At 59.8% G+C, this 26,423-nt stretch overlaps 5 protein-coding genes across 5 annotated transcripts; 3 read left to right on the top strand and 2 right to left on the bottom strand.

Moving 5' to 3' along the window:
- Positions 1-7: 7 nt before the first annotated feature.
- Positions 8-8,060, bottom strand: NOL9 (nucleolar protein 9). Its single transcript, XM_064678300.1, has 12 exons — positions 7,962-8,060; positions 4,124-4,346; positions 3,853-3,980; positions 3,583-3,721; positions 3,263-3,359; positions 3,006-3,103; positions 2,446-2,607; positions 1,992-2,277; positions 1,797-1,908; positions 1,219-1,396; positions 649-782; positions 8-326 (listed from the first exon to the last, which is right to left on the bottom strand). Exons 1-12 carry the CDS (start codon positions 7,986-7,988, stop codon positions 198-200), a joined length of 1,713 nt encoding a protein of 570 aa, XP_064534370.1. The 5' UTR covers positions 7,989-8,060; the 3' UTR covers positions 8-197.
- On the top strand, positions 4,346-8,925 carry TAS1R1 (taste 1 receptor member 1). Its single transcript, XM_064678297.1, has 6 exons — positions 4,346-4,894; positions 4,965-5,271; positions 5,609-6,373; positions 6,581-6,793; positions 6,999-7,119; positions 8,000-8,925. The coding sequence occupies exons 1-6, from the start codon at positions 4,608-4,610 to the stop codon at positions 8,923-8,925; spliced, it is 2,619 nt and encodes an 872-aa protein (XP_064534367.1). The 5' UTR covers positions 4,346-4,607.
- Positions 8,926-9,010: 85 nt separating this feature from the next.
- Positions 9,011-13,398, top strand: ZBTB48 (zinc finger and BTB domain containing 48). The gene is made up of 10 exons (XM_064678299.1): positions 9,011-9,529; positions 9,613-9,827; positions 10,513-10,624; positions 11,004-11,096; positions 11,414-11,500; positions 11,834-11,988; positions 12,161-12,297; positions 12,586-12,750; positions 12,878-12,966; positions 13,054-13,398. The coding sequence occupies exons 1-10, from the start codon at positions 9,128-9,130 to the stop codon at positions 13,348-13,350; spliced, it is 1,752 nt and encodes a 583-aa protein (XP_064534369.1). The 5' UTR covers positions 9,011-9,127; the 3' UTR covers positions 13,351-13,398.
- A 779-nt stretch (positions 13,399-14,177) lies between these two features.
- KLHL21 (kelch like family member 21) lies at positions 14,178-20,980 on the bottom strand. Its single transcript, XM_064678298.1, has 5 exons — positions 20,878-20,980; positions 19,271-20,313; positions 17,541-17,946; positions 16,031-16,103; positions 14,178-15,688 (listed from the first exon to the last, which is right to left on the bottom strand). The coding sequence occupies exons 2-5, from the start codon at positions 20,304-20,306 to the stop codon at positions 15,395-15,397; spliced, it is 1,809 nt and encodes a 602-aa protein (XP_064534368.1). The 5' UTR covers positions 20,307-20,313; positions 20,878-20,980; the 3' UTR covers positions 14,178-15,394.
- Positions 20,981-21,017: 37 nt separating this feature from the next.
- Positions 21,018-25,493, top strand: PHF13 (PHD finger protein 13). The gene is made up of 4 exons (XM_064678305.1): positions 21,018-21,169; positions 21,541-21,642; positions 22,025-22,577; positions 22,960-25,493. The coding sequence occupies exons 1-4, from the start codon at positions 21,131-21,133 to the stop codon at positions 23,184-23,186; spliced, it is 921 nt and encodes a 306-aa protein (XP_064534375.1). The 5' UTR covers positions 21,018-21,130; the 3' UTR covers positions 23,187-25,493.
- Positions 25,494-26,423: the final 930 nt, after the last annotated feature.

Here is a 26,423-nt window from a genome sequence, read left to right as displayed (position 1 = left end):
CCCCTGCTTTCCGTAGATATTTATTACAAAACGCTGAAATACAAACCGAACATACAAAACATTATTAAAGCCAGACCTGCTGTGGAATCTACCCGGCCACCTGCCCAGGGCCTCTGCAGCACCCAGGGCTCCTGTGACCACACCGGGCTCTCTACCCAGTCCACACAAACAACACTTGGCCCAAGGGCTCCGAGGATTCAGGTGTAATCACACTCGAAGGTGAAATCCTTCCTCTTGAAATGCTTCTTTTTCCTCAGCTTCCCAGCGCCCAGGATGCTGTAGTTGTAATCGGACGTGACATACGGGATCTCTCCCTCAATTCCTTGCTGAAAAACAGAAAAATAAAACCAGAAACAACTTTAGGAGCCTGTAGCTTCAGCAGAGGGGGAAGCACTTCCCTCCCCGGGCTGACAGAACTGATGGTGTTAAAGACTCAGTGATCACCAAACCCCGCTCTGGCATCTAAAACACGAGTGGAACATTCTGTTCTCTTGAGGTTTCTGTGCTTAAGGACAATCTCCTAAAGTGATAACCATCTGCTGATGCCCAGGCATCTCCCAGCATGCATTCGCCTCAGGAATAAGAAACTGGAAAACTTGCCAGCCAACCAAAGCTCAGCCAGCTCCCACCCCTCCCACGGGCTCCTACCTGGCCCACAAGCACGCAGTTAGGGATAGCAATGTTCCCAAGGAGGAGACAATTCACTAGTCTCAGGTTCTCTGGAGGCACCGGTGTCAGGATATGGTAAAGCTTCTTCTCCATATCAACTCCTCGAACAATTCCTGAACAAAAGAACATATGCAAAGCTCGGTCATCAGGTATCCCTGCTCATCGGCACATCCCCACAGACACTCGAGAACCAAACTCCAAATCCGAACTGGAACATTAAATCAAGTCGTAGAAGGAAACTTAAGCAACTACAGGAATTTTACATAAGCCATCCAGAATTCTGCTTCTGCAAATGTGAACCCAGAGAGTCAACTGGGGAGTTCTGAGAAGCTCTGAGCAGTGCCGTGCAGTGACATTCCTCACAGCTGTTACCACACATTAACCAAAGCCAGAAGACTTACAGCACAGCTTCCAACAGCAGACAACACACCACTACTCCTGTATCTCATCCCACTTCTGCAGCTGTTTTCGGGAGAATAGGCAATTCTGCCACTCTGCAACCCGTCTGCCTAAACACAGCAGGTGAGAGCACAGCTCCAGTGTGCTCACCAAAGCCCAGGCAGTCGCAGACTGGTGTCTGTGTCAGCAGGACCGGCCCGTCGGTCTGGCACCTGACTTCATCCGGAATGCAGCAGAGCCCAACCCAGCTGGCGTTCACTGCATACATGATGTTGGTGGGAGCAACATCTGTGTGAATAACCCTAAGCGCGACAGCACTGAAAGGTACCTGGGGGGGGTGAAAAGAGGAAGAAAACTGCCACTGGTTCCACATGAGCTGAGTTTGAATTCAGAGGTAAGACCCTGAGTACACAGACCCTGCATGCTCCCATCCCACACCCATGGGCAGGGCACACACAGCAGCTTCTGCACAGACAGAACACACATAACACATGTGCCATCTGCACACCCAGCACACAGAGAACACACGTGCCACCTGCACACCCGTGCCACACCAGCACCTCAACAGAAGCTTCACTTCTAGACACCCTGAATACAGTTCTTATCTGTTTGCAGATTACAGTGTTTATTCCTCTTCTGAGAAACATCTGCAGTAGGAGCAGAACTGCCCCCCGCTGTGAACCAGGCTTTCTGCACCATATCCAAGCCTTCCCATAAGGCTCCTTTACCTGATACGGCACCAGGCTGTGCAGCGGGAGCACCGCCCCGATGTCCGGGTACTGCAGGTGCCCCAGGTATCCCAGGATGGACATGTCACGCAGGATGCCGCTGTGCACTCGCCTGTAAGAACAGTTCTAAGTCAAAGACAACGTGTGGTTTTGTTCAGCCCACAAATTCCACACAGCACTTAATGTTCTACTTACGCTTCACCTGCCACTCCTGCCCGAGGGAATTCTGGATGGACATAGAGCAACTTGTACTGTGGAACTGACGCATCCTCCCCTTCGGAGCACTTCCAGCTCTCTGCAGCACCCACATCCAGCTGCTTACACTTAGGCTGCTGCTTGCCCTTGGTGTGCAGCCCGGCCTGGAGGTGGACGTGCTCAGGGGTGAGCGGGGCCATTGCCTTCCAGTCGCACACGTCCATCTGAACAACGTGGCTGGGCGACAGCAGCCGGATGATATCGATGAGCAGCAGCAGCCCCTCGCCTTCAAGAGCACAGAGAACACACAATTGTTGCTGCTACTTCAACAGGTCACACAGCAGCGCTAGCTCAGGGCAGGCACGCTGCAGGTTCTGGTTCTGCGTGGTGCTGCACCACCACCCTCACTACCTCCCTCCCACCCCTCTTTGAGAGAAGGATTGATCCCATTTACCTTTCACCCAGCCCATGGTGTTGATAATTAGAGGCACTTCCTTCTTGTAGCAGCTGAACACGTACTTCATGACATCAAGGTACCTCTCCGTGTCTTGCTCACAGCTGGTCTGGCCATAATACACCATCTTACGGGGCGTCTGCTGGTGAGTGAAGGGGGGACCTGGCAAAGACAGCACTGAGCCTCTAGTGCCTTCATCGAGTCAAACCAAAATACTCCCGTTTCTGTAGTACCCACATGCCACCCCTCCCAAAGTCCTAAAGAGACTTTTCAAACCCGAAAGGCTGAACTTCCCCTTTGACATGCCTCAGCCTGCTCTACCACCTGTAAACAACATCATCTCTTTTAAAAAGAGACAAAAGGAGCAGGAGAATGGCTCCATGTTACTTAGGGAGCTTAGATGTCCCTACAAGACTCGAACAGCTGTTGGTTTATTCTCTCTAGGAACCTCTGACATCTGTGGCAGCAGCTTCCCCTCAAGCAGCCTCTGCCCAGAACACCCTGCTTGTTTCAGAAACGGAACAGGTCTCTGATAACCGCAGGAGCAGCGGAACACGTACCCAGCACGGGCTCCGTGACGCTGCTCAGGGACACGCACCCGGGCGGTGTGAATTCTGGCTGGCCTATGTCACACTCCATGTACTCGACTGCAGGAAGGCTGCAGGGAGAGAACCCATGTATATGTCTACCACTTTGTGTTTAAAAGCTATCCACCCTCCAGGCCTGACGGCTCTTCTGAGAGTCCTGTCAGACACATTTTTCCTTCTCTTAAATCCCATGCAGCACTTAAAAGCTTGCAGAACATGGAAAGACTCACCGATTCAGTAACAGGTTAATTAGGTATCTGTTGAATGTCGATTTTCCAGTGTTTTTTGGGCCACATACCAGCACCACAGGGATACCTTCATCTTCCGCTGGAAAGACAAGCACGGTGTGAACCAGACAAATGCCGGCATCACTCTGACCCAGCCCAGGTGATGCTGAGCTCGAGCGTCCTGCTCTTTAGAGAAAAACACAACCCTAGATCAGAGTGTGCCAGGCAGGGCACACTCTCTAATTTTAACTCATGAAAAGCCTCACGAACTTCCTTTTCTTCAGGCTACCAAGGCCCCAACCTGGCCAAGTGCCTGCACTCACCACAGCAGGCCTGGATAAGTTCCTCCAGTGCCAGGTACGTGCTCTCCGACACCAGCAGCCCGCGGTCGGGGCTGCACTTCACGATGCCCACGGACGCCAGGACCGCGTCCTCCGGCGTGAAGCTGGATTCCTCCTTTTTCTAGGCGAGAGGGCGAGCGCTCAGCGCGGTGCGCGAGGCCACAGCGCCGAACGGCGCCAGGGGCGGCGGCCGCTGGCTCTGCACGGGCGGGGCAGGGCACCGCGGGCACCGCTCCGCCCGCGGGGTCTCACCTGGGGCTCGAAGAGCCGCGACAGCGGCGGGTGGCTCAGCAGGAACCGCGTCACCGGCGTGTCCAGGTGCTCCAGCAGCACCACGGCGCAATCGGACGAGAACCGCGCCATCACCTTCACCCGCGCCTCTGCAACGGGCGAGCGCCGCCATCACCCCGAGCTCTCAGCCCGCCTGCCCCGCAACGCCCCGCAACGCCCCGCGCACAAAATGGCCGCTTCCCGCACCGCGCCGCCCGCAAAATGGCGCCCGCCCGCCCGGTCCCGCACTCACGACGGCGGACGCGGTGCGCGCGCATGGCGGCGCGGGCGGCCGCGCGCAGCTGGCGGAGGGCGGCGGGCGGGCGCGCGCCGGGCAGCGCCTCCAGGCTGAGCGCGCAGTGCGTGGCCGGCGAGAACACCGGCAGGCCCGGGTGGTGCGAGGCCACGGCGAAGCCCAGCAGGCGGACGGCGCCGTACAGGCAGCGCAGGCGGCACTTGCCGGTGAAGGTCAGCGCCTGCGGGGACAGAACGGGCGGTCAGGCGGTGCGGGGCGCGGGGGGGCCGGCGCGGCGCGGGCGCTCCTCACCTGCCGCGGCGCCAGCAGCAGCACGGCCGTGCCCTCCGCCGCCTCCACGGCCGCCAGCCCCGGCTCGGCCGGCGGTACCATCCCGGCGCGGGCGAAGGAGGCGGCGAACTCCCGCCAGGCCGTCTCCGCCCGGGCCCCGCGGGCCGGGTTGCGGGCCAGGGCCCGGCGCGGGCGGCTGCGCCGCGCAGGCATGGCCGCTGAGCCTCCTCCGCCTCCCGGGGCCGCCCCTCGGCCGGCACCGCCCGCCCGGTGCCAAGCCCCGCCTGCCGCCGCCGCCCCCTTAAGAGCCGGCCGGCCGGCGCCGCCTTGCCTTGCCATGCTGCCGCCCGCCCCGCTCCGCCTCTGCCTGTGCGCGGCCGCCGCCGCCGCCGCCGCGACCCTCTCCCTCCCCGGCGATTACCGCCTGGCCGGGCTGTTCCCGCTGCACAGCGCCGGGCCCCGCACCGACGCCAGCCCGCTAGCTCGCGGCTGCGATGAGTGAGTGCCCGCGCCGCCCGCTCCCCCAGCCGCGGTCTGTCCTCCCTAATAACCACTCTTGGTTCCGCAGCAATGCCGTCTTCAAGAGCCACGGTTACTGCCTGTCCCAGGCCCTGCGATTCACCATAGAGGAGATCAACAACTCCAGCACACTGCTTCCGAACGTCACTCTGGGCTACGACATCCACGACACCTGCTCTGAGCCCGCAAACCTCCACGCCACCCTGAGTGCCCTCATCCGCAAAGGCAGGCAGGATGTCCAGCTGCTCCCCACCTTACAACACTATGAGCCCCAGGCTGTTGCTGTCATCGGCCCCGACAGCACACAGCTGGCCCTCACCACAGCTGCCATCCTTGGCATCTTCCTCGTACCAGAGGTAAGTGCAGCTCCTGCAGCTGATGAAGAATAGGGATCCTGAGCATTGAGGGTTTGAGAGAGGGTGGACTCAGAGCTGAGGAGGCTGCTAGAGCTGGAAACGCAGCCCCTCTGTGTGGGCTGGCTGGGGTCCCTTCCCAGCCCCTATCTGGGGGCAGGCAGGAATCACAGTTGGCTCACCGTCCATCACAGTTTTTTCCTGCCACGGCACACTCGGTGCTGGCTCCACTGCCTGGCCAGCTCTGAGTCTCCCCAGCACAGGCTGCCCGTGCCATTAGCTCTCAGGGATGCCACTGCCTGGGGCAGTGCCTCCCCCTTTCTCCTGGCTCACTTTACAGATCAGCTATGAAGCCTCTGTGGAGACGCTGAGCCTGAAGCGGCTGTACCCGTCGTTCCTGCGCACCATCCCCAGTGACAGGCAGCAGGTGAAAGCTATTTTCCTGCTGCTGCAGCACTTTGGCTGGACCTGGGTGGCGCTGCTGGGCAGCGACAACACCTATGGTAGGGGTGGCCTGGATGCCCTGCAGAAGTTGCTGACCACAAGTGACGTGTGCGTGGCCTACCGAGGCACCATTCCTATCAACTCAGACACCAGCAACCCTGAGCTCCACAACATGGTCCGACTCCTCACAGACGCCAAGGTCAATGTCACCATCGTCTTCTCCAACAGCCGAAGCGCCCGCCCATTCTTCGAGGTGGTGGTCCAGAGGAACATCACAGGCATGGTGTGGGTGGGCTCTGAAGACTGGCTGTTGTCTCAAATCATCTGGCAGGTGCCTGGCATCCAGACCATTGGCACGGTGATTGGGATGACAGTTGAAAAGCCAGAGTCTGTGATGCTGGAACGCTTTGAAAGTTGGAAGATGGTGGAGGAAGGTGCTGCGGCCAAGTGTGCCGGCACTGCAGAGGCAGGCGGGGAATCCGGGGGGAGCTGCACCCAGCACTACACCAGCTGCCGCTCACTCACTGCTGCCCCCAACGTGTTCGACGCTCAAGCCTCCTTCAACGTGTACTCGGCCGTGTACGCCGTGGCCCATGGCCTCCACAACCTGCTGGGCTGTGCCTCGGGGGCTTGCAGCAAAGGCACCATCTATCCCTGGCAGGTAAGAGCAATATAAGGATCCTTTCCCACAGGGAAGGATTTTCCCATTGTGCTCAGGCCTCACAGAGACCTGGATGAGACTTCTTGCAGATGATGGGCGTCTGGAGAGCAGAGGTAGCACAGAGGAGGGATCCTCCAGCACATCTCCCTCCCAATGGCAGGGGTCTCACCATTGGAAGGGCTCCTCTCTTACTCTTTTGTTTTACAGCTCCTACAACAGATCAGGCAGGTAAACTTCACCCTGTACAAGAGCCGAGTCTCTTTTGACACCAGCGGGGATATTTGTAAAGGCTACGACATCGTCATGTGGAACTGGAGTGGCTCAAGCTGGGCTTCTGATGTGATAGGAACCTTCCATGTCAACCCTGACAGGCTGAGCATCGACCCAGGCAAAGTCCTGTGGCACACAAAAGATAGCCAGGTACTTGTTCTGCACCCAGGTCTTATTTATTCCTCACTACTGAGCTGGCTGTGTCCCAATGCCAGCTCTTATGGGGCATTTCCTCATAGCAGGGTAAAACTGAGGGTGGACAGAGGTGGTGTGGGGGGTGCCAGAGTGCTGCTGGGCCCAAGGTGTGGTGCTACCCACCCTGCTCACAGGCTGACCCTGTCTGCACTCCTGGCAGGCTCCCACCTCGGTGTGCTCCAAGGCCTGTGAGCCGGGGGAGTGGCGGCTGCAGCAGACCCGCCACCGGTGCTGCTTTAGCTGTACGGCCTGTCCGTTGGGAACCTTCCTGAACAGATCAGGTTAGTACACCCTGGGGGCTGCTCCCACCCCTTCCTTGCCTGCCTGCATCCTGCCTCCTGCTCCCTTCTCCCCGTTCCCAGCCTCTTCTCTCCTGTGGTCAGTAAAGCCTGAGCTGACCTGATGGCAGTCGTCTGGCTCCGATTTGCTCACCGGTGGGTATGCAAAGCCCACGTCCTGCACTTTCCAGGGAGTGTTGCCCACAAGTGAGCCCACCTGGGCAAACAGAGCCCCTTCTCCTGTGGCCAGGGGACAGGCATGTCCGGCCCAGCAGCTGTTCCCTGCACCACATCCTCTGCCAGGGAAATTCGATGCAGTGGTTGCCTTTGTGCCCCAGATGGCACCTGGGGCTTCCGCACCATGCGGTCACCAGCAGCTGGCATATGGAAATGTGCCCTGCCTGGGACAGACAGCAGCAGTCTCCTGCCTCAGAGTAACCAGCCACAATGACAACCCTCTTCCTGGCAGCTGGTTCCCTGGCACCCTCAGCCCGCTCTTGGGCTACGGGGTGGGGAGGGGCAGCTCTGAGAACAACGGGAGTGAGGTCCTGTCCCATTCAAGGGGGCTGCTGCAGACTCTTCCCAGGTTATTGCTGGATGCATGGGCCCCCTCTCACCCACAGCCCTGAGCCTAACCCAGCCAAGGTCCTGCGGGCCCCACACCTCAGCCAAAGCCACGGACTTCGGGGAATTCCATGGGTGGAACTCTGGGGGGGGGGGGGGGTCTTTTGGAAAAAGAGCCCCCTCTGCTCCCCAAGGCCTGGGAGTGCCTGTGGGAATGAGCAGAACATGAGAGGTGGGCAGAGCCTGGGGGGCTGCAGGCTGGGCTGTGGCAGAGCTCTTACCGGGTCCAAGGTATGCAAGGTGCCCATGTCCTCTGCAGACCCCTACGGCTGCCAGCACTGCAGGTTGGACGAGTGGGCCCCGGCAGGGAGCGAGGCCTGTTTCATCCGTACTGTCGAGTTCCTGTCCTGGTCCGAGCCCCTCTCCTGGGTGCTGCTGACCCTGGCTGTGCTCCTCATGCTGCTCATGGTGGCACTGGCTATCCTCTTTGCCCTCAATGCCTCCACACCCGTGGTCAAGTCTGCGGGCGGGAACATGTGCTTCGTCATGCTGGGGTCCCTGGCCTGCACCTGCAGCAGCCTCTTCTGCTACTTCGGGGAGCCCACACGGCTGACGTGCCTGCTGCGGGTGCCACTCTTTGCCGTCAGCTTCACCGTGTTCCTCTCGTGCGTGGCGACCCGCTCCTTCCAGATCCTCTGCATCTTCAAGCTGAACGCGCGCTGCCCAGCGCTCTACGAGGCCTGGCTGCGGCGCCAGGGCCCGCTGCTGTTCGTGGCCGGCAGCACGGCGGCACAGGCCATGCTGTGCTTGGCCGCCGAGGTCACCGGCCCCTCGGTGCCGCTCCGGGACTACGGCGCGCAGCCCGACCGGGTGATGCTGGAGTGCGCCCAGAGCGCCGCGGCCGGCGCAGCCACCGCCTACACGGTGCTGCTCAGCGTGGGCTGCTTCGCGCTCAGCTACGCGGGCACGGACCTGCCCGCCGGCTACAACGAGGCCAAGGGCCTGACGGTGAGCCTGCTGCTGCACCTGGGCTTCTCGGCCGCCGTGCTCTGCTCGCAGGGCGCGCTGCGCGGCCGGGCCGAGGCGGCGGCGAAGGTGCTCGGGGCGCTGGGCACGCTCGGGGCGCTGCTGGGCGGGTACTTCGTGCCGCGGGCCTTCGTCATCCTGCTGCGGCCGCAGCAGAACACGGCCGAGCACTTCCAGATGGCCATACAGGCGTACACGCGCCGCTGGGCCGCCGCCTGAGCTGCGGGCACCGGCCCGGGGCCGCGGGGCTCGACTCGCCCCGCCCCGCCCCGCTCCGCCCCCCCTCCCCGGCCCGGCCCCGGCCCGGCCCCAGCCCCGCACACACAGACAGACACACGGAGACATCACAGAGGCACCGCGTCACTGCCGGCGCTCGGTGACGCCACGTCCGGCGGTGCCGGTGCCGGCCCCGGGCGCGGCCATGGCGGCGGCGGCGGCGCACAGCGTGCGGGTGCTGCGGGAGCTGAACCGGCAGCGCGCGGCCGGGCAGTTCTGCGACGCGACGCTCGGCGTGGGCGGCCGCGAGTTCCGCGCGCACTGGCCGGTGCTCGCCAGCTGCTCCCGCTTCTTCCGCGCGCGCGGCCCCGGCGGGCCCGTGGCGCTGCCCGACGGCCTCGCCGACACCTTCCAGCTGCTGCTCGACTTCTTCTACACCGGGCGCCTGGCGCTCACGGCGCACAACCGCGCCCGCCTGCTGGCGGCCGCCGAGCAGCTCGGCGTGCCCGACGCCGTGGCGCTGTGCCGCGCCTTCCGCCCGCGGCCCCGCCGCGCCGCCGCCGCCCGCCCGGAGCCCGCGGCGGCCCCGCAGCCCGGCGGGCAGGCGGTGCGTGAGGGGGGCGGGAGGGGGGCGGCGGGGCCGGGGCCCGGCGGCGGGGGCGGCGCGGTGACGCCGCTGTTCCCTCGCAGGGCTCCCCCCCGGCCCCGGCGGAGGCGGCGGGCGGCGGCGGGCGGGGGGACGGCGACGCCGAGCAATTCTCCGAGAAAAAGGCGCTGCGGAGCAAAAAGAGCCCCCCCGCCCCGGGAAAGGCGCCGGGAAGCAGAAAAGGTACAGCGGTGCCGGTAGAGTGCCCCACATGTCATAAAACCTTCCTCAGCAAATATTACCTTAAAGTGCACAACAGGTAAACGCTCCGACTTCTCCTTCCTCTTGCGCGCGCGGAGGATGCGCCGCCCCCGCGGCTCAGTCCCTTCCCGGGGGGGAAAGGGCGACCACAGTTTTGCCAGCTGGTCCCAACGCCATTCCCCGGGATGGAAAGGAGGGTCCCCTCTGCCCCTGGGGGTGCTCTGACCTGTGGGGGGGATTATATGTCTCTGAAACATATCAGAGCTGCAGTGACTGTCCTGGGCTGTGGCTCAGGAAGGCGGCAGTGGGGGCTCCTCAGGGGCTGTGCTGGCTGCAGGTGGGCAATGGCAAATCGTCCTTGTGGGCTGTCGGATCAGCCCGGGCTGGGCTGGATTTCGGGGGCTGTGGGGAACATGTAGCCAAGCTCTGTGAGGATCTCTGGGCTGGATCTCTGAAAGCAGGGCAGGGCCCTGAGGTCTCGAGTTTCACCTCAGTCCTGTGTGGGGGCAAACCTTGGCCCTGCAGAATCAAGATTCTCTGGAGCACAGTGGGCACTGACAGCCTGACCACGCTCTGAGGGGCCCCGAAAGTGACATAAAAGCAGCTTTAGGGTGACTGTGAATAGTGGCACTGAGGGAACATGGGCAAGAACCTGCCTCACCTTTCCCTGTGTCCTCCCACACCTGTCTGTGCATCTGCTGTTGGACAGGCAGTGATGGGGTTCTCCATTTGTATCCCCCCAGGAAACATACTGGAGAGAAGCCATTTGAGTGTTCCAAGTGTGGCAAATGTTACTTTAGAAAAGAGAATCTCATGGAACATGAAGCCAGGAACTGCATGAACCGATCAGAACAGGTACTCCCAGGAGCTGCCCCACTGGGCCAGAGTGCAGCTGCCATCCATCAGGAAGGGAACTGGAGCCTTTTCCGAACCCCAGGCCACGCTCAGCTCTGAACAGACAGCTATCAGCACCGCATGGCACACATTCCATAGTCGGGGTCCCTGTGGCTGGGACCCCCACGGCCGGGACCGGGACGGTATCAGCTTGTGCCCGATGTGCCACACAACCTTCACTCTGTGTGTTCCAGCGTGCCAGGACGCTCTGTGCTGCACAAGACGCGGGTCCTGCGGGTGCAGGCTGAGCGCTGTGCCACGTGCCTGGCAGGGGCTGAGCTGTGGGCTCCGGGCTGGGCTCTGGCTCCTGCAGAAGCTGATGCCGCCCTGTCTCTCGTAGGTGTTCACGTGCTCAGCGTGCCCGGAGGTGTTCAAGCGGCGGATGGAGCTGCGGCTGCACATGGTGTCACACACCGGGGAAATGCCATACAAGGTGAGCAGTGCCGGCATCCGGCATCCCCGTGGGTGCTGCTGGACACTGGCACAGAGTGGGGGTGAGTGTTTGCCTTCTGGGGCAGCCTGGCCAAGCCCATCGGGGAGCTGAGCCCCCCAGCTTCCTTCCCCCGTCTGTGACAGCCCACTAAAGGTCATTCCCTGTCTCTGAGCTGGAACGTGCTCCAGGGAGACACCACAGCCACCTGCTTCCTGCAGCCGTACGAGGAATCTGTTCTGCTCCCCCACTGGTCCTCCTTGCTCTGAAACCACTCTTTGGGGGCAACTGGAAGCTGACCTCCCTCTCTTTTCTTGCAGTGCTCCTCGTGCTCGCAGCAGTTCATGCAGAAGAAGGATCTTCAGAGCCACATGATAAAGCTGCATGGCGCACCCAAGCCCCACGCGGTAGGGACCAGGGTATCGGGAAGGGGATGATCCTGCACACACGCCTGACCTAGGGGATAGTGCCCATGGCCCGTCTGGCTCTGTTAGTGAGGCAGGGGGACACAGAGCTGCTGGAAATAGGCTTTTTTGTGTACAGGAGCAGCTGATAGACCTGAGCACTGACCAGCATTTTGCCTCTTGGGCTGTCCCATCTCACTGGGTGTCTCTGAGGCCAGGGGTGCTGCTGTGGCTGCTGCGGGAAGGGCCCTGGAGCAGCCAGGGGAGTGCCAGGTGTTGGGCACAAGTGGGTCTGGTGTGGGTGTACCCTAACCCCCCTCTCCTGTGGCCTTGCAGTGCTCAACCTGCTCCAAGTGCTTTCTGTCCCGGACAGAGCTGCGCCTGCATGAGGCCTTCAAGCACCGTGGAGAGAAGCTGTTTGTGTGTGAGGAGTGCGGGCACAGGGCCTCGAGCCGCAATGGCCTGCAGATGCACATCAAGGCCAAGCACAGGTACGATGTGACCCACGTCCTCCCTTATGTCACCCTGGCTCTTCTGGCTGTGCTCCCTCCCCTATAGGACTGGGAGTTGGCTGAAGGGAGTGCTCCCTTCCCGGAGGTGCTGGGCTGAGACCCAAGGGGCTCAGTGGAGGGAGAAGTCATGGCGAGTTTTCCCTGCCCACAGAAATGAGCGGCCCTATGTGTGTGAGTTCTGCCACCACGCCTTCACGCAGAAAGCCAACCTCAACATGCACCTGCGCACACACACTGGCGAGAAGCCCTTCCAGTGCCACCTTTGCGGCAAGACCTTCCGGACACAAGGTACCCCTGGGTGCTGCTGGGGCAGGTCATGCCAAGCACCATGCTTTGGCATCCAGGACCTCCAGAAAGCAGCTTCCCCAGGAGCAAAGCCATGCTCTTGTGAGTGCAGGCTGACACAAGTCACCTCCACTGCCCTCGTGGCACAGAAGGGGAACAAGCTGGTGTTTCCCATGACCTTTACCTGGAGCTTATGCTGCACTTGCCTTTCTGGCCCGGTCGCTGGGATGGGGGGCACGTGCCATGCCACTGACTGGCTGCTCTCCCCCTCTCTGCCCCTGATAATGGCAGCGAGCCTGGACAAGCACAACCGGACGCACACCGGCGAGCGGCCATTCAGCTGTGAGTTTTGTGAGCAGCGTTTCACGGAGAAGGGGCCGCTGCTGAGACACATCGCCAGCCGGCACCAGGAGGGGCGGCCCCACTTCTGCCACATCTGCGGGAAGACGTTCAAAGGTAACGCTGGGGCTCCGGCTTTCACAGGGCTCCACAGGAGCCGCCTCCTTCCCACGGGCAGCTTGGCATCGCTGTGAGCAGGTACAGTGTGGAGCTGCTGCCCACGGGCTCTCACTTCCCTTCCCAGCAGTGGAACAGCTGCGCGTCCATATCCGCCGGCACAAGGGCGTGAGGAAGTTTGAGTGCACTGAGTGTGGCTACAAGTTCACGCGGCAGGTGAGGCCTTCCCCAGCTCTGGGGCCTCTGGGCTGTGCCAGGGAGCCGGCCCTCACCAGGCCCCTCTGCACGTCCCTTCCTTCACAGGCTCACTTGAGGCGCCACATGGAGATCCACGACCGCGTGGAGAACTACAACCCACGGCAGCGGAAGCTGAGGAACTTGATCATCGAGGACGAGAAGGATGTGATGGTGGTGCTGCAGCCGCCACCAGAGCTGGAGGTGGGCTCGGCCGAGGTGATTGTGGAGTCACTGGCCCACAGGCCACTGCCCGAGGAGGTTCCTGCGCAGAGACTGTGCTCAGACGAGAACTTCTCCACGGCGGACGTGATTGAGCAATCTCTGATTATAACAACAGCGATTCCTGAGGACTGTGAGACGTAGTGCAGCCACCCTTCCACTGAAACACAGTAAAGTCTTGGGCTGAGCCAATCTCTGCCACACTTGTTCTTTCCAGTTGTGCATCCGTCCCCTCCCCTTCTTCCCTGCCAGTCTCTCACCCCAGACTACAGGGAAGTCACCATGATGATGTGAGTGAGTGTCAAATGAAGAAATGGTGCAAAAGGGCCACTCCAGTCAGTGTCTGTGCGCTGTGCAGGGGGATTGGACTGACCTGCTTGTGTCATACTGTGAATCACTTTCTGACACTGGAGGAGCTGGTGCCGGAGGAGCCCCTTTCCTCCAGCCCTCTTACCCTGCTCCTGATTAAAGATTAAAGCTCAACTTCCCCCAGAGAGAGCAGCTCTGCCCTTTCCTTCAACGCATGTGAAAGGATTGTTTCCTCCGTTAAACTTGTGCCTTATTTCTCCTTTATTTTGTCAAGCTTCTGTCAGTTGCTGTTTCTTTCCCCCATTACAGGAGGGGCAGGACCTGTGTCTGCTCAGCATTGAGATAATGGAGCTGCAAGTTCACTTGAAACACACTCCAGCAGCCACACAGTGCCTGAGCTCCTGTGGTCAGGGGTAGGGACTTATCTCTGTCCCAAATAACACGATCCAGGGTTGCTGGGGGAGTTATAACCATTTCCTGAGTGGTGCCAGGGTGGGGGAGATCCCTGTGTGTACCCTCACCCCCAGAGTCTCAGCCATGCTCTCTCTGCCTTCCCCCTCTACTCACCAAGGAGGCAGAGAGGCTCTGTTTTAAGCGTACCCAGAATGAGACAGTCCCACTAAAATTTCACTCCAGGCCCTTTCCCTTTGCAGACGAGAGAATTGTGTAACAGGTTTTATTTAACTTGACAGCTGCAAGTAAATTTAAAAACAAACTATGAGAATAAAAATACATTATCTGCAAATGTAAAATGCCTTTGTTTCAAAGGATGGAGTTCAACTGTACTGGAGGATTCAACACAATGAATTCTACAAAAAATAAATAGTTATCTGTAGCTGCTCAGCGGGTGGGGTTGGGGGTCCAGCAGCGAGCACTATTTATAGCTCAGCAGAAATACCTCGGGCTGCAGCGCCGTCCGGCTCTCCGCAGGCACGGCACAGCACGGACAGGCTGCTCCCAGAAAAGCAGCAGATGCCCCGAATTGCAGGCCCCAGTGTCCCCCCCGCCAGGCTCTGCCCACAGGGGCCCACGGGCTGCACCCCAGCGCGTGGTCTCAAGGCACTGTCAGTGTTCCAGACTGAGGAACAGCGCGGGTTCCCCCTGGCTGAGGAGTGCAGCTTTCCATCTCTGAATTCAGGTTAAAATACAGACTTCTCCTCTACTGGTTAAAAATAAAAGACCAAAAGAGCAAATGCATCCAGCCACGCCTGAGCTGCTGTCACACTTCAAGGTTCTCCTGAAGATGTGACACTCACTCCTGGGGAGCTGTGCCACAGGTTCGGCCTCTGCTTGTTCCAGAAACATTCCACAAATAAACCACGCAGCTGCTCTTCAGCAAAGGTAGATAAACAGCCCACCTGGCCAGGGCACTTGGGCAAGTATAAAGGCAAATCTTACACAGGCCAAAAAATATGCAAACCCCAAACAAAAAGAAGAAAAAAACCCCCTAAAATAACTACCTTTCAATCCCAACACGTGCACAGAAAGCCTGTCTCCCTCTGAGGCACAGAAGAGAGGGGGGGTCCAGACCACTGTCTTACCAGACAGACCCCTCCCAAAAAAGAAACTGAAGGAAGCAGTTTGGTGGCAAACAAAGTATTATGGGGTGAAGGAGCTCCCAGTGAAAGGTGTCTGGTCACAAGCTGTCAGTGGTGGTGCTGTGGCGCGGGGCAGTGCGATCTTTCCCAGGGATCTCGGGTCCCTGTGGGCAGCGAAGGGCTGAGGGAGCAGCAGAGGCCTCACTGCCTGCGGTCACACAGCAGCACATCCAACAGCCAGAGTTCCCATTCCCTCTGTTTCCAAGCGCTGGTTTGCCTCAGCCTTCTCCCGAAGCAGCCCAGGTTCTGGATGAGGGACTTATGTCAGGCTGCTTCCTGTGCTAAGGCAGTTCATTGAGGTTCTGGTTGTGAAGGTTTTGGGTCTGCCTGCTCAAGCTGATGGTGTTGTCCAGCGTGATGCTGTCGTCCTCCTGTGGGGTTTCTGGCATGAACTGCCGGAATATGCTGACGCTGCCGTGCCAGAAGATGGGCTCGGGGAGCCGGCCCACCACGCTCCACGTTCGTGTCTCGGGGTCATAGGCTTCCAGGACATCTGAGAGTTCAAACGTGTTATCATAGCCCCCGGAGACGTAGAGCTTCCCGCCAAGCACGGCCACACTTCCCCCAACGTGAACCTGCAAAGTAACAATAAATACACACCACAGTCAGGGGTGTTTGCCCAATCTGGCAGCTGATTGAGGGGGTGGGTGCAGTCTGGCAGCTGCTCCTTGGAGGAGGCTCCATGCCCGTCAGTGGCAGCTCAGGCTCTGAAGCAGCACTGCCCACAGCTCTCACATGCTGGGCTGAACACCCAGACATGCTGCCACGTTCAGGACTTTGTTTTCCCCATGACTCCGGTACATTTAAACTCGCTCCACGTGCAAGGGGTTCTGATCAAAAGAGCTCTTCATTTTCCAAAGGTAAATGAAACCCATTTGTAATACTTAAGGCACCCTGGAGGATGGCAAATGTCCTACCTGAAGCATGGCAGGGATTTTATCCCATTCATTCTTTGCTGGATTGTAAACATCCACTTCAGCCGAGTCGTCTCTGGGGAAGAGAACACAAAATTACTCTTCTGCATTCTAGAAACTCTGCTTGAGTTCTTCTCCAATGCCAAATTTAGGTGGGTGGGATGAGAGAAGAGCTAGAGGGACATCATAATCCCCCAAGGCTTCTCTCACCCGCCCCACTTGCCAGACAGGAGGGCGACAGTGACAGGTGAGGGGCGTTTGCGACGCAGAGACACTGACACAAGAATGTGGGGAGGACAAGGTCAGGGCAGCTGAAGAGGAGCTGTCAGTCCTTCCAAGACAGTTCTGGTACAGACGGAATCAAGAGGCTGTGAGGCAGCTCCAGGCAGGGTCAGCTCCAGATCGGCTCTAGGGTGGCTGCAGAGAATGCCTGAGCCTCACTGCTGTGCTACATTTACTGGTATGAAACCAGTCCCAGCACAAGGGATCATCACTCAGAGGCTTTAGTCTAAGCTATTAAAACAAACCAAAACCTGAATTTGCCATTTCTACTTGTTACCTATTCCTCTGCCCTCCAAAGATTATCCCATAGCTCTACACGGAGCAGCAGCCCATGCACAGCACATGAAATGAGGGGAGAACACCTGACCCTGATCATCTCCTCACTGACTCCTGCAGATGTACAAGCAATCCAAAATCCTGAACTGTCAACCATCAGTATTTTAAAGGGGTAAGAAAAAGGAAATTCTATGGAATCAGCTTGTGACAAGGAGCTGAACAGCTGCAACACCCCGGCAGGACGGACTGAAACCAGGTGACTCAAAGAGATGCCAGCAAGACACTCAGCTGGACCCAAAGGGATCAAATAAAAGGTCTTGGGCCAAAGCTGCTGCTTTATGCAAAGCCAAGAGGAGATTAAAAAAAGAGAAGTGGCTGGAGGCCCTCACAGAAGTCTCTGTTTGCTCAGAGTCAACACAGGGAGGGAGATGAAATGCTCCAGCCCCAGCATGCCTTCCCGTTTATTTTTAATTAAGCGGATAACTGAAGTATCTGCGCCATCAGGACAGCTTCAGATGGGTAATTAAGTCCCAGTTTGGAAAGGCACTTAAAAATAGTGACCAATCACTTCATCTTCAGCCTTCTTATCGCTGCTGAGACGGAAGATGTCCTCTCCTGCGCTACAGTTTAATGTTTTCTTGGAGCTTATGTGCTTATTTATAGCAGCGAGGGGGGCTGAACCAGGAGCCAAGGAATCCGAGAAGCCAATTTCCAAGCAGCGCTGCTGACTTCAGCCAGATTTACACCTGGCTGTTCCCCAGCCCGAGGTTACACTCAGACATTTTTACACAATTTTAAGGGTAGCCCCACCAGTACCATCAGGGGAAGCACTGCAGTGCTGTCCCAGCACAGTGCCCTCCCTCCAATACCTCCAAAATCCCACACACCTTCCCAGGGAAGCTCCAGGCCCTCCCCACGGGGACACAGGAGGGAGGTGATGGCTCCCACTACTCACCTTATGAAGTACATGAGGCCGTTGAGCGTGACAGTTTTTGGGGCAAAGGACCAGGGGGGCAGGTGGCCGCAGTTGACAAGGGACCAGAGGTCACTGTCGGGATCGTAGCACTGCATGACCATGGACTCTTTTCCAGCCAGGGAGCCGATGGCGAACAGCTTCCCGCGGCACGAGGTGGTGGAGCAGTTGTCCATGGGGTACAGCATGGGCTGCAGGGCTTCCCAGCTGTCCAGCGTGTGGTCGTAGCGCTCTGTGCTGTCGGAGGCAACTACGTAGAGCAGTCCATCCAGGACTGTGGAGCTGTGGTATTCCCTGGCTTTCAGCATGGGCGACACCTCCGTCCACTCGTTCACGCTGGAATTGTACCTCCAGACGCAGTCGTACAGCCTGGACCCGTCTGAGCCCCCTGTGGCACAGCAGGACACGTGTCAGAGCCGGGCTCTGCACAGCCAAGGGCGACGGTGGAGAGCGCTTGGCTCGGCACCAGCGCCTTTGCTACAGCTGCAGCTACACCTTCCGCATGCAGCCCCTCCCGCTGCCCCGGGCTGTACGATGGGGCAGCAGTTTGGTTCTGGGGGGTGCCACTAGTGCGTGCCATGAGAATTCTCATGCAAGTTTTGCACTGTTTCCAGTGAGCCAGGAAGGATTTCTCCCACGTCCTCCCTAGTCCATACTCAGCCATGAATCAAAACGAGTCTCCCAAGTTTCACCACCTCCATCCTCTAAACTCCCACTTCTGTCCCATTTTGTGGCCCCTGCTCCGTTGCTGCCCAGAAGCTGCTGAGGCAGCGGCACCAACGGCAGCTTGGGAACCTCCTGGCCCTGCCTGCAACACACTGACACTAAGTAGAACGACCCAAGATCCCCAGCAGCAGCCTCACACATGGCTCTTGGCAGGACTGGTCTCCACAGACCCACCAGGGATCACTCCAGGAAGCTCCCAAGGGATGTAAGGGCACCTGTACCAAACAAGCCATTTTTACGACCCTGCCCTTAAAGCAGAGCCTTGTTTTCTGCTTGTGACTAAAGAACACAGAGTTTTCTGATCAACTGCGTAAGACCTGCCCTTCAAAACTCTGCCAGCGTGTCCTGCACACCCAGGGCATGCTGTTCCACAGCGCCTGGTTTCCTGGGTTTGTTACAGCCGGTGCAGGGCTGCCACTCCAGCTATGGGGATGTAGTTCAAAGGAGGCATCTGCATACAGATTAACAGCTGAATTTATACATCGGAGTCACCTTGACAGAAGTAATTGTAGCCCCAGCGGACTGCAAGGAGGCAGGATTTGTGCTGAGGAAGGTACTGTGACTCACGGGGGCTGGCTAAGGAACCCGGGGCTTTCTGACACACCTATGCCTCAAGCAAGTGGCCTGGCTTGTGATTCACAGGGCTCTGAAAGCAAACACCTTCTTCACAGAGAGAAACTCAAAACCCTCCTAAAGTAACCCATATCCCCCAGAGTGACAGTTAGAAAATTCTAACTACAAGATCTGTGACTTCTGCCCACGTGCTCAGCAGCATTAGTCATGACAAAATAGCTCCTGGACTGAGACCAGCTGCTAAATCCAGCACCAACTCCAGAAGTCTCCATGCCTGCCAGCAGGCTGCAGGCACCCAAGCTTAGTCCCAAACTCTCTGCTTCCCAGGAAAGGCCAAGTCTCACTCTAGAACCCACATATTTTCAAGAGAAATCTGCACCCTAGCGGGTACCCTCACACCCTGTGTGCCTTACCAGTGACATAGATGTCGTTGCCCAGCGCAGCAACGCTGTAGCCCCCGCCCAGGTGCTCAGGGAACTCGGCCAAGTAGCGCCAGTGGCCGGTGCGCGGGTTGTAGCAGTCGACGGTGACGAGCTCGTCACAGTCGCGGTCGCAGCCGCCAACAAGGACGAGGATCTCAGCGAGGCCGGTGGAGGGCCGGGGGCGCATGCGGGCGCAGGGCCCCCGGTCGTGGCGGTCGAGACGGGCAGCCTGAAAGTCGCGGGCCTCGCGCAGGAGGCGCAGGCAGGGCGGGCAGCGGGCCACCAGCGGCTCGCTCTCCACGTGGGCCAGCAGGTAGAAGCGGCGCACAAAGGGCAGGCGGACGTGGGCCAGGAGCTGGGGTAGCAGTGGGGCACGGGTGGCGGGGTCAGCGCGCACCCAGCGCAGCGCCAGCTGGAAGGCGGCCTCCTCCTTGGGGACGCAGAGCCCGTCGTCCCGCAGGTAGGAGAGGAGGCGCGGCAGCGGCAGCCGCTCCAGCTGGGCGCCCAGCTCACCCACGTGCCGCAGCACGAAGCGGTGGGCAGCAGCCGCCAGTGCCGGGCACGCAAAGGCTTCGGCGAAGTCCTGCATGTCCAGGGCGTTGGCGGGCTCCAGCTGCCGTGCCAGCCAGGCGCCGCAGGCCTCCTTGACGGCAGGGAACTGCAGCAGGTCGGCGGCGCGCAGCAGGCGCTCGGCGATGTCGGGGCCCAGCCGGCCCACGCGGCCGGTGTACGCGAAGTCGAGCAGCCGCGCCAGGCACTCGGGCTCCACGCCGTGCAGCCGCACTCGCTCGGCCCGCGCCTCGCGCAGGGCCCCGCCGAACATGGCGCGGAAATATCCCGAGGCCGCGGCCAGGACGGCGCGGTGAGCCCCGAACTCCCGCCCGCCGGCCACCACCGTCACGTCCAGCAGGCTCCGCTCGGCCCGCAGCGCGCTCAGACCCCGCAGCAGCGACACCGCGTGCGCCGGTTCTCCTGCCGCCGAGGCCGCCGCCGCCGCCGTCCCGCCGGTGCCCGCGCCGGTCGCCATGCCGTGCCTGCGGGGAGCGCACCTGGGTCAGCGCGGAGTCGCTGGAACCGATCCCCGAGAGGCTCCCGGGGCGGGAAAGGGAAACCAGGGAAGGAGGTGGCGGGTGGGCTCGGGGAGCCCGTCCCGTGCCGGTCCCGGCCGACAACCCCCGGGTGCGGCCGCTGCGTAACGCGGCGCCGCCTCCCCCAGCGCGCCCCCGCTCGGGCCGGTCCCGGGGTCCCGCAGCTCCGCAGCCACCCCGCTCAGCTCCGTGCCCTCAGCCCCGGGCTGGCCCCCAGCGGGAGCCGCCCGACGGCAGCGCAAAGGCAGCGGGGCGGCCCCGAGAGCGGGCGGCACTGCCGGAGCCCCGCTCTGAGCACGGCTCCGGGCGCCGCCGTTACCGCGGGCGGCAGGGCCGGGCCCGGCGGGGAGTGGAGGCTCCCGCGCCCTGCCCGGCCCATCCCGTCGCCGCCAGTCCCACCGCCGCCACCAGCCGGGCCCCGCGGTGAGCAAAGAGCCGCCACGTCCCGCTCGGGCTCGCGCCCGCCGCCACCCAGTAAGAACCACCCCGGCGGCCCCGGGCCCCGCTCACCGCTCCGCTCCTCGCTCCGCTCTTCACCCCGCTCCGCTCCCCGCTCCGTTCGCCGCTGCCGGCGCCGCCCCCGCCCCTCCGCCGCTCCCGGCGCGCCCCGCGCCCGGCACTGCGCACGCCCGGACTACGGCTCCCGGCGGCCCCGCGCGGGCGGCCGCCCCTTCCCCGCCTCCCGCCGGCACCGAGCGGCTCGCGGTGTCGGCACTGCCCGGCCGCCGCCGCCCGGCCCCGCCCGCGCCCCCCGCGCCAGGACATGGACTCCGACTCCTGCGCCTCGCCGTTCGCCCCGGAGGTGAGCTGGGGCCCTGGGGACACGAGAGGGGAAGGGACGGGAACGGAGGGGAGGGGGAGCGGGAGGCTCTCCCGCCGCCCGGCCCGGCCCAGCCCGGCCCGGCCCGGCAGCCGCTGCCCGCTGCCCGCCGCGGGGCCGGGGTCGGGGCCATCTTGTGCCGCCGGGGCGAGGAATGGCGGCGGCGCCGCCCCGCCGTGCCCGCCGCGGGAGGGGCTGCCTGGGGGCCCGGTGCCGGCACCGGGGGCGATGGGGGGTGGGCGCTGCCCGGTTCCGCCGGCGCGGGGCGGGCGGGGCGGGCGGGACCGGCGGCGCTTCCCCCCCCCCGGGGCGGGCCCGGCCCCGCGGCCGCCGCTCACCCCCGCTCCCCGCAGGACTTCTCCCCCGGCTCCCGGCGGCACCGTACCGTGGAGGACTTCAACAAGTTCTGCACCTTTGTCCTGGCCTACGCCGGCTACATCCCGTATCCGCAGGAGGTGAGTTGCACCGGGGGGCTCCGGGGGGCACCGGGCTGGTCTGTCGGAGCAGCCGCTCCAGCGGTCACGGCCCCGCGCCGGGCCGGAACAAAAGGAACGGCGGCGGCTGGAGGCTCTGGGGACGGGGCGGGGGGTGGCCGGCGTGGGCGGGGTGAAAAACGTCGGATCCGGCATCGCTCCCCGGGCGCTCCGGCGGAGATTCCCGGGGCGGCGCTGGGGAGAGCAGGAGCGACAGCGCCTCGGGGGACAGCGCCTCGGGGGGACAGGGGACAGCGCCTCGGGGGGACAGGGGACAGCGCCTCGGGGACAGGGCGCAGCGCCTTGAGTCGCACGCAAGTCCTTTCTGAGTCAATGCTGTACCTGCTTTCTCGACGTGTTCCAGGAAACGCCACTGAGGAACAGCCCCAGCCCTCCCAACAGCACTGGAGGCACGATTGACAGTGATAGCTGGGATCCTCGCTTCAATGACACCCCCTCCTCTGTCTCCCTGCCCACCAAGAACAGAAAGAACTTCAGTCAGCTTAAACGAGCAAAACCATATGGTTCCCTGTTCCAGCGGGCAAAGGCCAGCAACTTCCTGCCGGAGCGAAAACAAATCGATAAGATCAGGAAGAAGAAAAAGCTGAAAAGGAGGGAAACAGAAGTGTCTGCAGAGGAGGACTACGAGGAGAAGCTGCTGGAGCTGGAGGCAGAGGACTCTTACGCAGAGACACCGATGAGCCCCTCATCAGAGGGCGACCCGCAGTCTGTGACCGAGCACTGCTCGGTGTGGGACTCTGACACCCCATCCAGTGTCTCCTACCCCGCTGTGACAGCCGAGCAGACGGTGGAGATCCAGAGTGTGGGCAAACGAACGGTCATTCGGCAGGGCAAGCAGGTGGTCTTTCGGGATGAGGACGGCACTGGTGACGATGAGGACATCATGGTGGATTCAGGTAGGGGGCCTGGCTGTCCAAGAGGATCAGCCAGGTGGAAGTGGCGGTGCTGTTGCCGATTTCTTTGGTTCTTTACCTGTAGCGTGAGATTAATGCTGAGCAGTGCTGCCTGGGCAGTTAGGATTTTGGTGGAAAAGGGGGGGTTGGCTCCTTTTGCAGTAAACTGAGTGAAAAGCTGCAACTTTATAGAAGCAGCCAGTTCTCCTCTCCTCCCATGTACTGCTGAGAGTCTCTTCCCATGCAGGGGAGACCCGAAAAAAGCAGCAAAGTGCCTGTCTTTGAAACCCAGGAGGTTAATTTAGCACAAAAGGAGAGGAAAGTCCCAGTGAGGGTGTGAAGGCTCGACCACTAAAAAATGTGGCTTTGCTCTTTGTCTTTGCAGATGATGACTCGTGGGACCTGGTCACTTGCTTCTGCATGAAGCCTTTTGCCGGGCGGCCGATGATCGAGTGTAACGAGTGCCACACCTGGATCCACCTCTCCTGCGCCAAAATCCGCAAGTCGAATGTCCCAGAGATCTACATCTGCCAGAAGTGCCGGGACTCCAAGTTTGACATTCGCCGGTCGAACCGCTCCCGGACGGGCTCGCGCAGGCGCTTTCTGGACTAGGGGAGGCGGTGCTGGTGCGCTGCGCGGGCGGGCGAGCCGTGGGTGCTGGCTGGGAGGCCGGGAAGGGCTTCCCCAAACTGCTGCTGCTCGGGCGGGAGAGCTGCCCGGCTGGCCCGCGGCGCAGGGACGAGGAATCGCCAAGCCACGGGCAGCTGGGGCTGGGAGAGGCCAACTGGTCAGAACTGCGGCGAGATCTGACTGTCTCGAGGGACAGACGACGCTCTCTGAGCTCGGTGGAGTTTTGTCCGGTTACGATGACTGGGTGATGTCTGGGGAATGTACAATACCTTTGCCATGGAGGTTTTCTCATCCCATTGGAAACTGCAAATCCTCTCTGTGCTAGGAAACTCCTCCTCCAAAGAGGGAGGGGAGGAGGAGGAAGTCTATGTGAAGAGTCTGAAAAGTAAATGGCCCTGTGTTTTAAATTCAATGAAATATTATACCTGCCCATTTTTCCGTATAGATCAATCTTAGATATCCTAAGGCTCAGTAGGAGCCAGCGTCAGTGCTACCAGCCTCTGTGTGATCTGCTGCCACTTCCACAGGCTTGGGAAAATGGGAGTTCTGCAATTTGGCATTGCTTAAGTGCAAACGGGACTTGGGGCTCCCTCCTGTGCCAAGGGGGACAGCACCCTGGCAGGAAAGAGCAGCCCTTTTTCTGGACAGGCAGCATGGGGGATCAGTGGCATCGGATTCTTCCCTACAAGGTCTCTTCACAGTGATTTTTCATGATTTTATTTGCATGATCAGCTCAAATGTGTGTATGGAGGGAGACTGCTCCGTTTCCTGTCCCTTTGTTAACCTCTCCGGGGCTGTTTTAAGATGATGACTCTCCCTCTTCTCAGCCCAGAATTCAAACATGGACTCTAAAAGGGGCCAAAGTAAATGTAGAGCCTGGCAGGTCTGGCTGGGATTTGATCATGTCCATCCAAGTACAACAGCTGAGTTGATTTCTGTTTTCACTGTTTTTTGAGACCGGACTGTAACCAGAAAGCCAGAATCTTTAACCTACTGGTAGCAATGACACAGCTCAAAGCAAATGCAGGCGATGCAGCTACAGGGTGAAGTGCAATGAGGATCCATCCAGTGTGGGGTGGACAGGAAAGCAGGCCCCAGCCAGCCTCAGCCCAAGGGAAATCCCTCCAGAACCACGGTGGGGAGTCACAGCTCATACACAAGGCCAGGGAGATGCTGGTGTTGTTCCTCGATGACCAAATGCATCTCTGTGGGTCACACAAATTGGGTTGATGTTTCAAGGTTATTTCTCTGAAGTTCTGCCTGGGGAATAGTGTATGCTCTGTCCAGGGAGACCAGGAGGCTCGGGGAGACACTGGCTGGTACCGCAGCCACAGCCAGACCAGCTGTGCCAGCAGGAACATGTCCTGAGTTCTGCAGTCACAGCATTGGAGCACTGCCTTGTCTGAGGACTAGCTCACTGGGAGATGTGCCCTGGTGATGACTGAGGGTCTTGCCAGGACACAGGGTCTGGTGCCCTTCTTCAGACATATGTGCTGGAGCTGCCAAAGCCTCAGGCAGCCCAGTGCCACGGGGTCCTGGGCTCCATGGCGTGGGACATGGGGGCACAGGAGGTCTGCCAGACTGGCAGGGCAACAGAGCTGCGTGACTTGCAACTTCTGTCCTGCTTCTTGATAAAAATCCTATTCCACAAAGCTGCAACAGCTGACTCTGGGTTCAGAAAACCAGCTCCAGCTTCTGTGAAATCTCAAGACCATGACCATGCTGTGCTGCCTTCAGAAGCTACATGGAACCACCAAGGAGTTTGCCAAAGACTCGCCCCTGACTGCTGCCTGACTGTCCTTTGCAGCCAGAAAAATAACCAAAGCACTCCAATGCTGCCATTTCACTCTGCAACCGGAAAGGCTTAGGAAGGTCCCAGCTGCTGCTGCACAAGGGTTGGACCCGTTCTGGAATCGGTCTCTCTGTGTTTGCAGCGTGTCCGCAGTTCAACTGGACCTCCATGGAGCGTGTTCCTGAAGCTTTTATGGGTGCACTGCCAAGTGAACTGGCTCTTTTTTACAGAGGTTCGACACTAATCAATGTGACTGACTCTTGTTCTGTTCCCTTTTCAGATTTATCCCAGTGGATGGTGTCTGACAAGTCCAGCACGTTACAATATCAGCAGAGAGAAATAAAAAAGTAACATCTCCATTCTTTTAGTTCATGTATGTTCAGCCATGTATAATTATAGTTTAATTCAGAACTTTATTTTTTCATTAAAACTTTTAATGAACCATGTTTTTTTCTTAAATGTGAAATAAGTGAACAATGAGTTTGTTTTATTCCAAACTCGGGAGTCTGCTGTTATGATTTACTGGTGTGTGCGCTGTTGTGCCAGGCAGCAACAAGATCTGATGCTTCAAATGCTCTTCCCTAAACAATACACCCAGTCAGGCAGGGATAGGAAGTAAAGGCAGGTATACCCACCTTTCTCCAGAGCAGCTGTTCCTTGCCAGCCTCTGGTGAGAGATCAGGTCCCTGCAGCCTTGGAAAAAGCCCTGGGGGCTGCACTGCATCCGCCTCGTGAGGACTGGCTGCTTGGCCAGACCCAAACCAACCCCTTGAGAACCCTCCAGGAGCTGTGCTGAAGGAGAGCTCCCTCCTTCCCTCCCCACTGCCAGAGGACTCCAACCCACCCAAGGGCTGGCTACGCCTTGGTGCCACCCTGCAGCTCTGGTATGTGCCGTGACCCTGCAGGCACTGCTGCTCAGCCAGCTGCCATCAAAGCAGCCCTAACATCTTGGCAAACTGAAAAGGTGGCTCAACCTTTTGCATATGGCACTAGGTCATACTGGAAGCTAAGCTCTCGTGGCTTATAGCTTCTATTTTAATTCTGTTGGTAATTTTGAATTATACAGAGAATTGAATTAGAAGTCCCAGGGAGCTGTGGCTGTAAAATGGCAGCTGCTCACAGCAGGAATGTGATTCCACAGTGGGGCTGTTCTTACAGTCTTGGCAAAACTTGTCACTGACAGAAAACAAGGAAGAAAGTAGTAGGTGGGCTGGAAAGACTGACCCAGCAACTGGCTCCCAGGGATGCTCTCCTGGGAGTATTCTGCCATGTCCTAGTCCCTGCAGGCTGGCTCTCACTCCTGACCATACACCTCACACAGTGAAAAGACACGAAAAGGGAACTTCTGGTAGAGATTTCTGCCCAGTCCCTCAAGTCCCACCCAGCAATGACCAGCAGCAGTCAATGAGCTGGATGGAATGGAGGGT

Source organism: Pseudopipra pipra, chromosome 22, assembly GCF_036250125.1.
Source record: "Pseudopipra pipra isolate bDixPip1 chromosome 22, bDixPip1.hap1, whole genome shotgun sequence".
NCBI classification, from domain to species: domain Eukaryota; kingdom Metazoa; phylum Chordata; class Aves; order Passeriformes; family Pipridae; genus Pseudopipra; species Pseudopipra pipra.
The sequence above is the reverse complement of the archived record's forward strand: the minus strand, read 5'-3'. Positions and strand labels throughout refer to the sequence as shown.

Coding starts and splice junctions, on each gene's coding strand:
- TAS1R1 (XM_064678297.1), top strand. CDS start 4,608: ATGGCCGCTGAGCCTCCTCCGCCTCCCGGGGCCGCCCCTCGGCCGGCA. Junction 4,895..4,964: donor CTAGCTCGCGGCTGCGATGA/GTGAGTGCCCGC, acceptor TTGGTTCCGCAG/CAATGCCGTCTTCAAGAGCC. Junction 6,794..6,998: donor GGCACACAAAAGATAGCCAG/GTACTTGTTCTG, acceptor CACTCCTGGCAG/GCTCCCACCTCGGTGTGCTC.
- NOL9 (XM_064678300.1), bottom strand. CDS start 7,988: ATGGGCACCTTGCATACCTTGGACCCG. Junction 3,722..3,852: donor CGCGGCTCTTCGAGCCCCAG/GTGAGACCCCGC, acceptor CCTCTCGCCTAG/AAAAAGGAGGAATCCAGCTT. Junction 1,909..1,991: donor GCAGGAGTGGCAGGTGAAGC/GTAAGTAGAACA, acceptor CTGTTCTTACAG/GCGAGTGCACAGCGGCATCC.
- ZBTB48 (XM_064678299.1), top strand. CDS start 9,128: ATGGCGGCGGCGGCGGCGCACAGCGTGCGGGTGCTGCGGGAGCTGAAC. Junction 9,828..10,512: donor TACCTTAAAGTGCACAACAG/GTAAACGCTCCG, acceptor GTATCCCCCCAG/GAAACATACTGGAGAGAAGC. Junction 11,501..11,833: donor GCGCACCCAAGCCCCACGCG/GTAGGGACCAGG, acceptor GTGGCCTTGCAG/TGCTCAACCTGCTCCAAGTG.
- PHF13 (XM_064678305.1), top strand. CDS start 21,131: ATGGACTCCGACTCCTGCGCCTCGCCGTTCGCCCCGGAG. Junction 21,170..21,540: donor CCTCGCCGTTCGCCCCGGAG/GTGAGCTGGGGC, acceptor CGCTCCCCGCAG/GACTTCTCCCCCGGCTCCCG. Junction 21,643..22,024: donor ACATCCCGTATCCGCAGGAG/GTGAGTTGCACC, acceptor GACGTGTTCCAG/GAAACGCCACTGAGGAACAG.
- KLHL21 (XM_064678298.1), bottom strand. CDS start 20,306: ATGGCGACCGGCGCGGGCACCGGCGGGACGGCGGCGGCGGCGGCCTCG. Junction 17,947..19,270: donor CAACGACATCTATGTCACTG/GTAAGGCACACA, acceptor GCTGTGCCACAG/GGGGCTCAGACGGGTCCAGG. Junction 16,104..17,540: donor GGCCTCATGTACTTCATAAG/GTGAGTAGTGGG, acceptor TCTCTTCCCCAG/AGACGACTCGGCTGAAGTGG.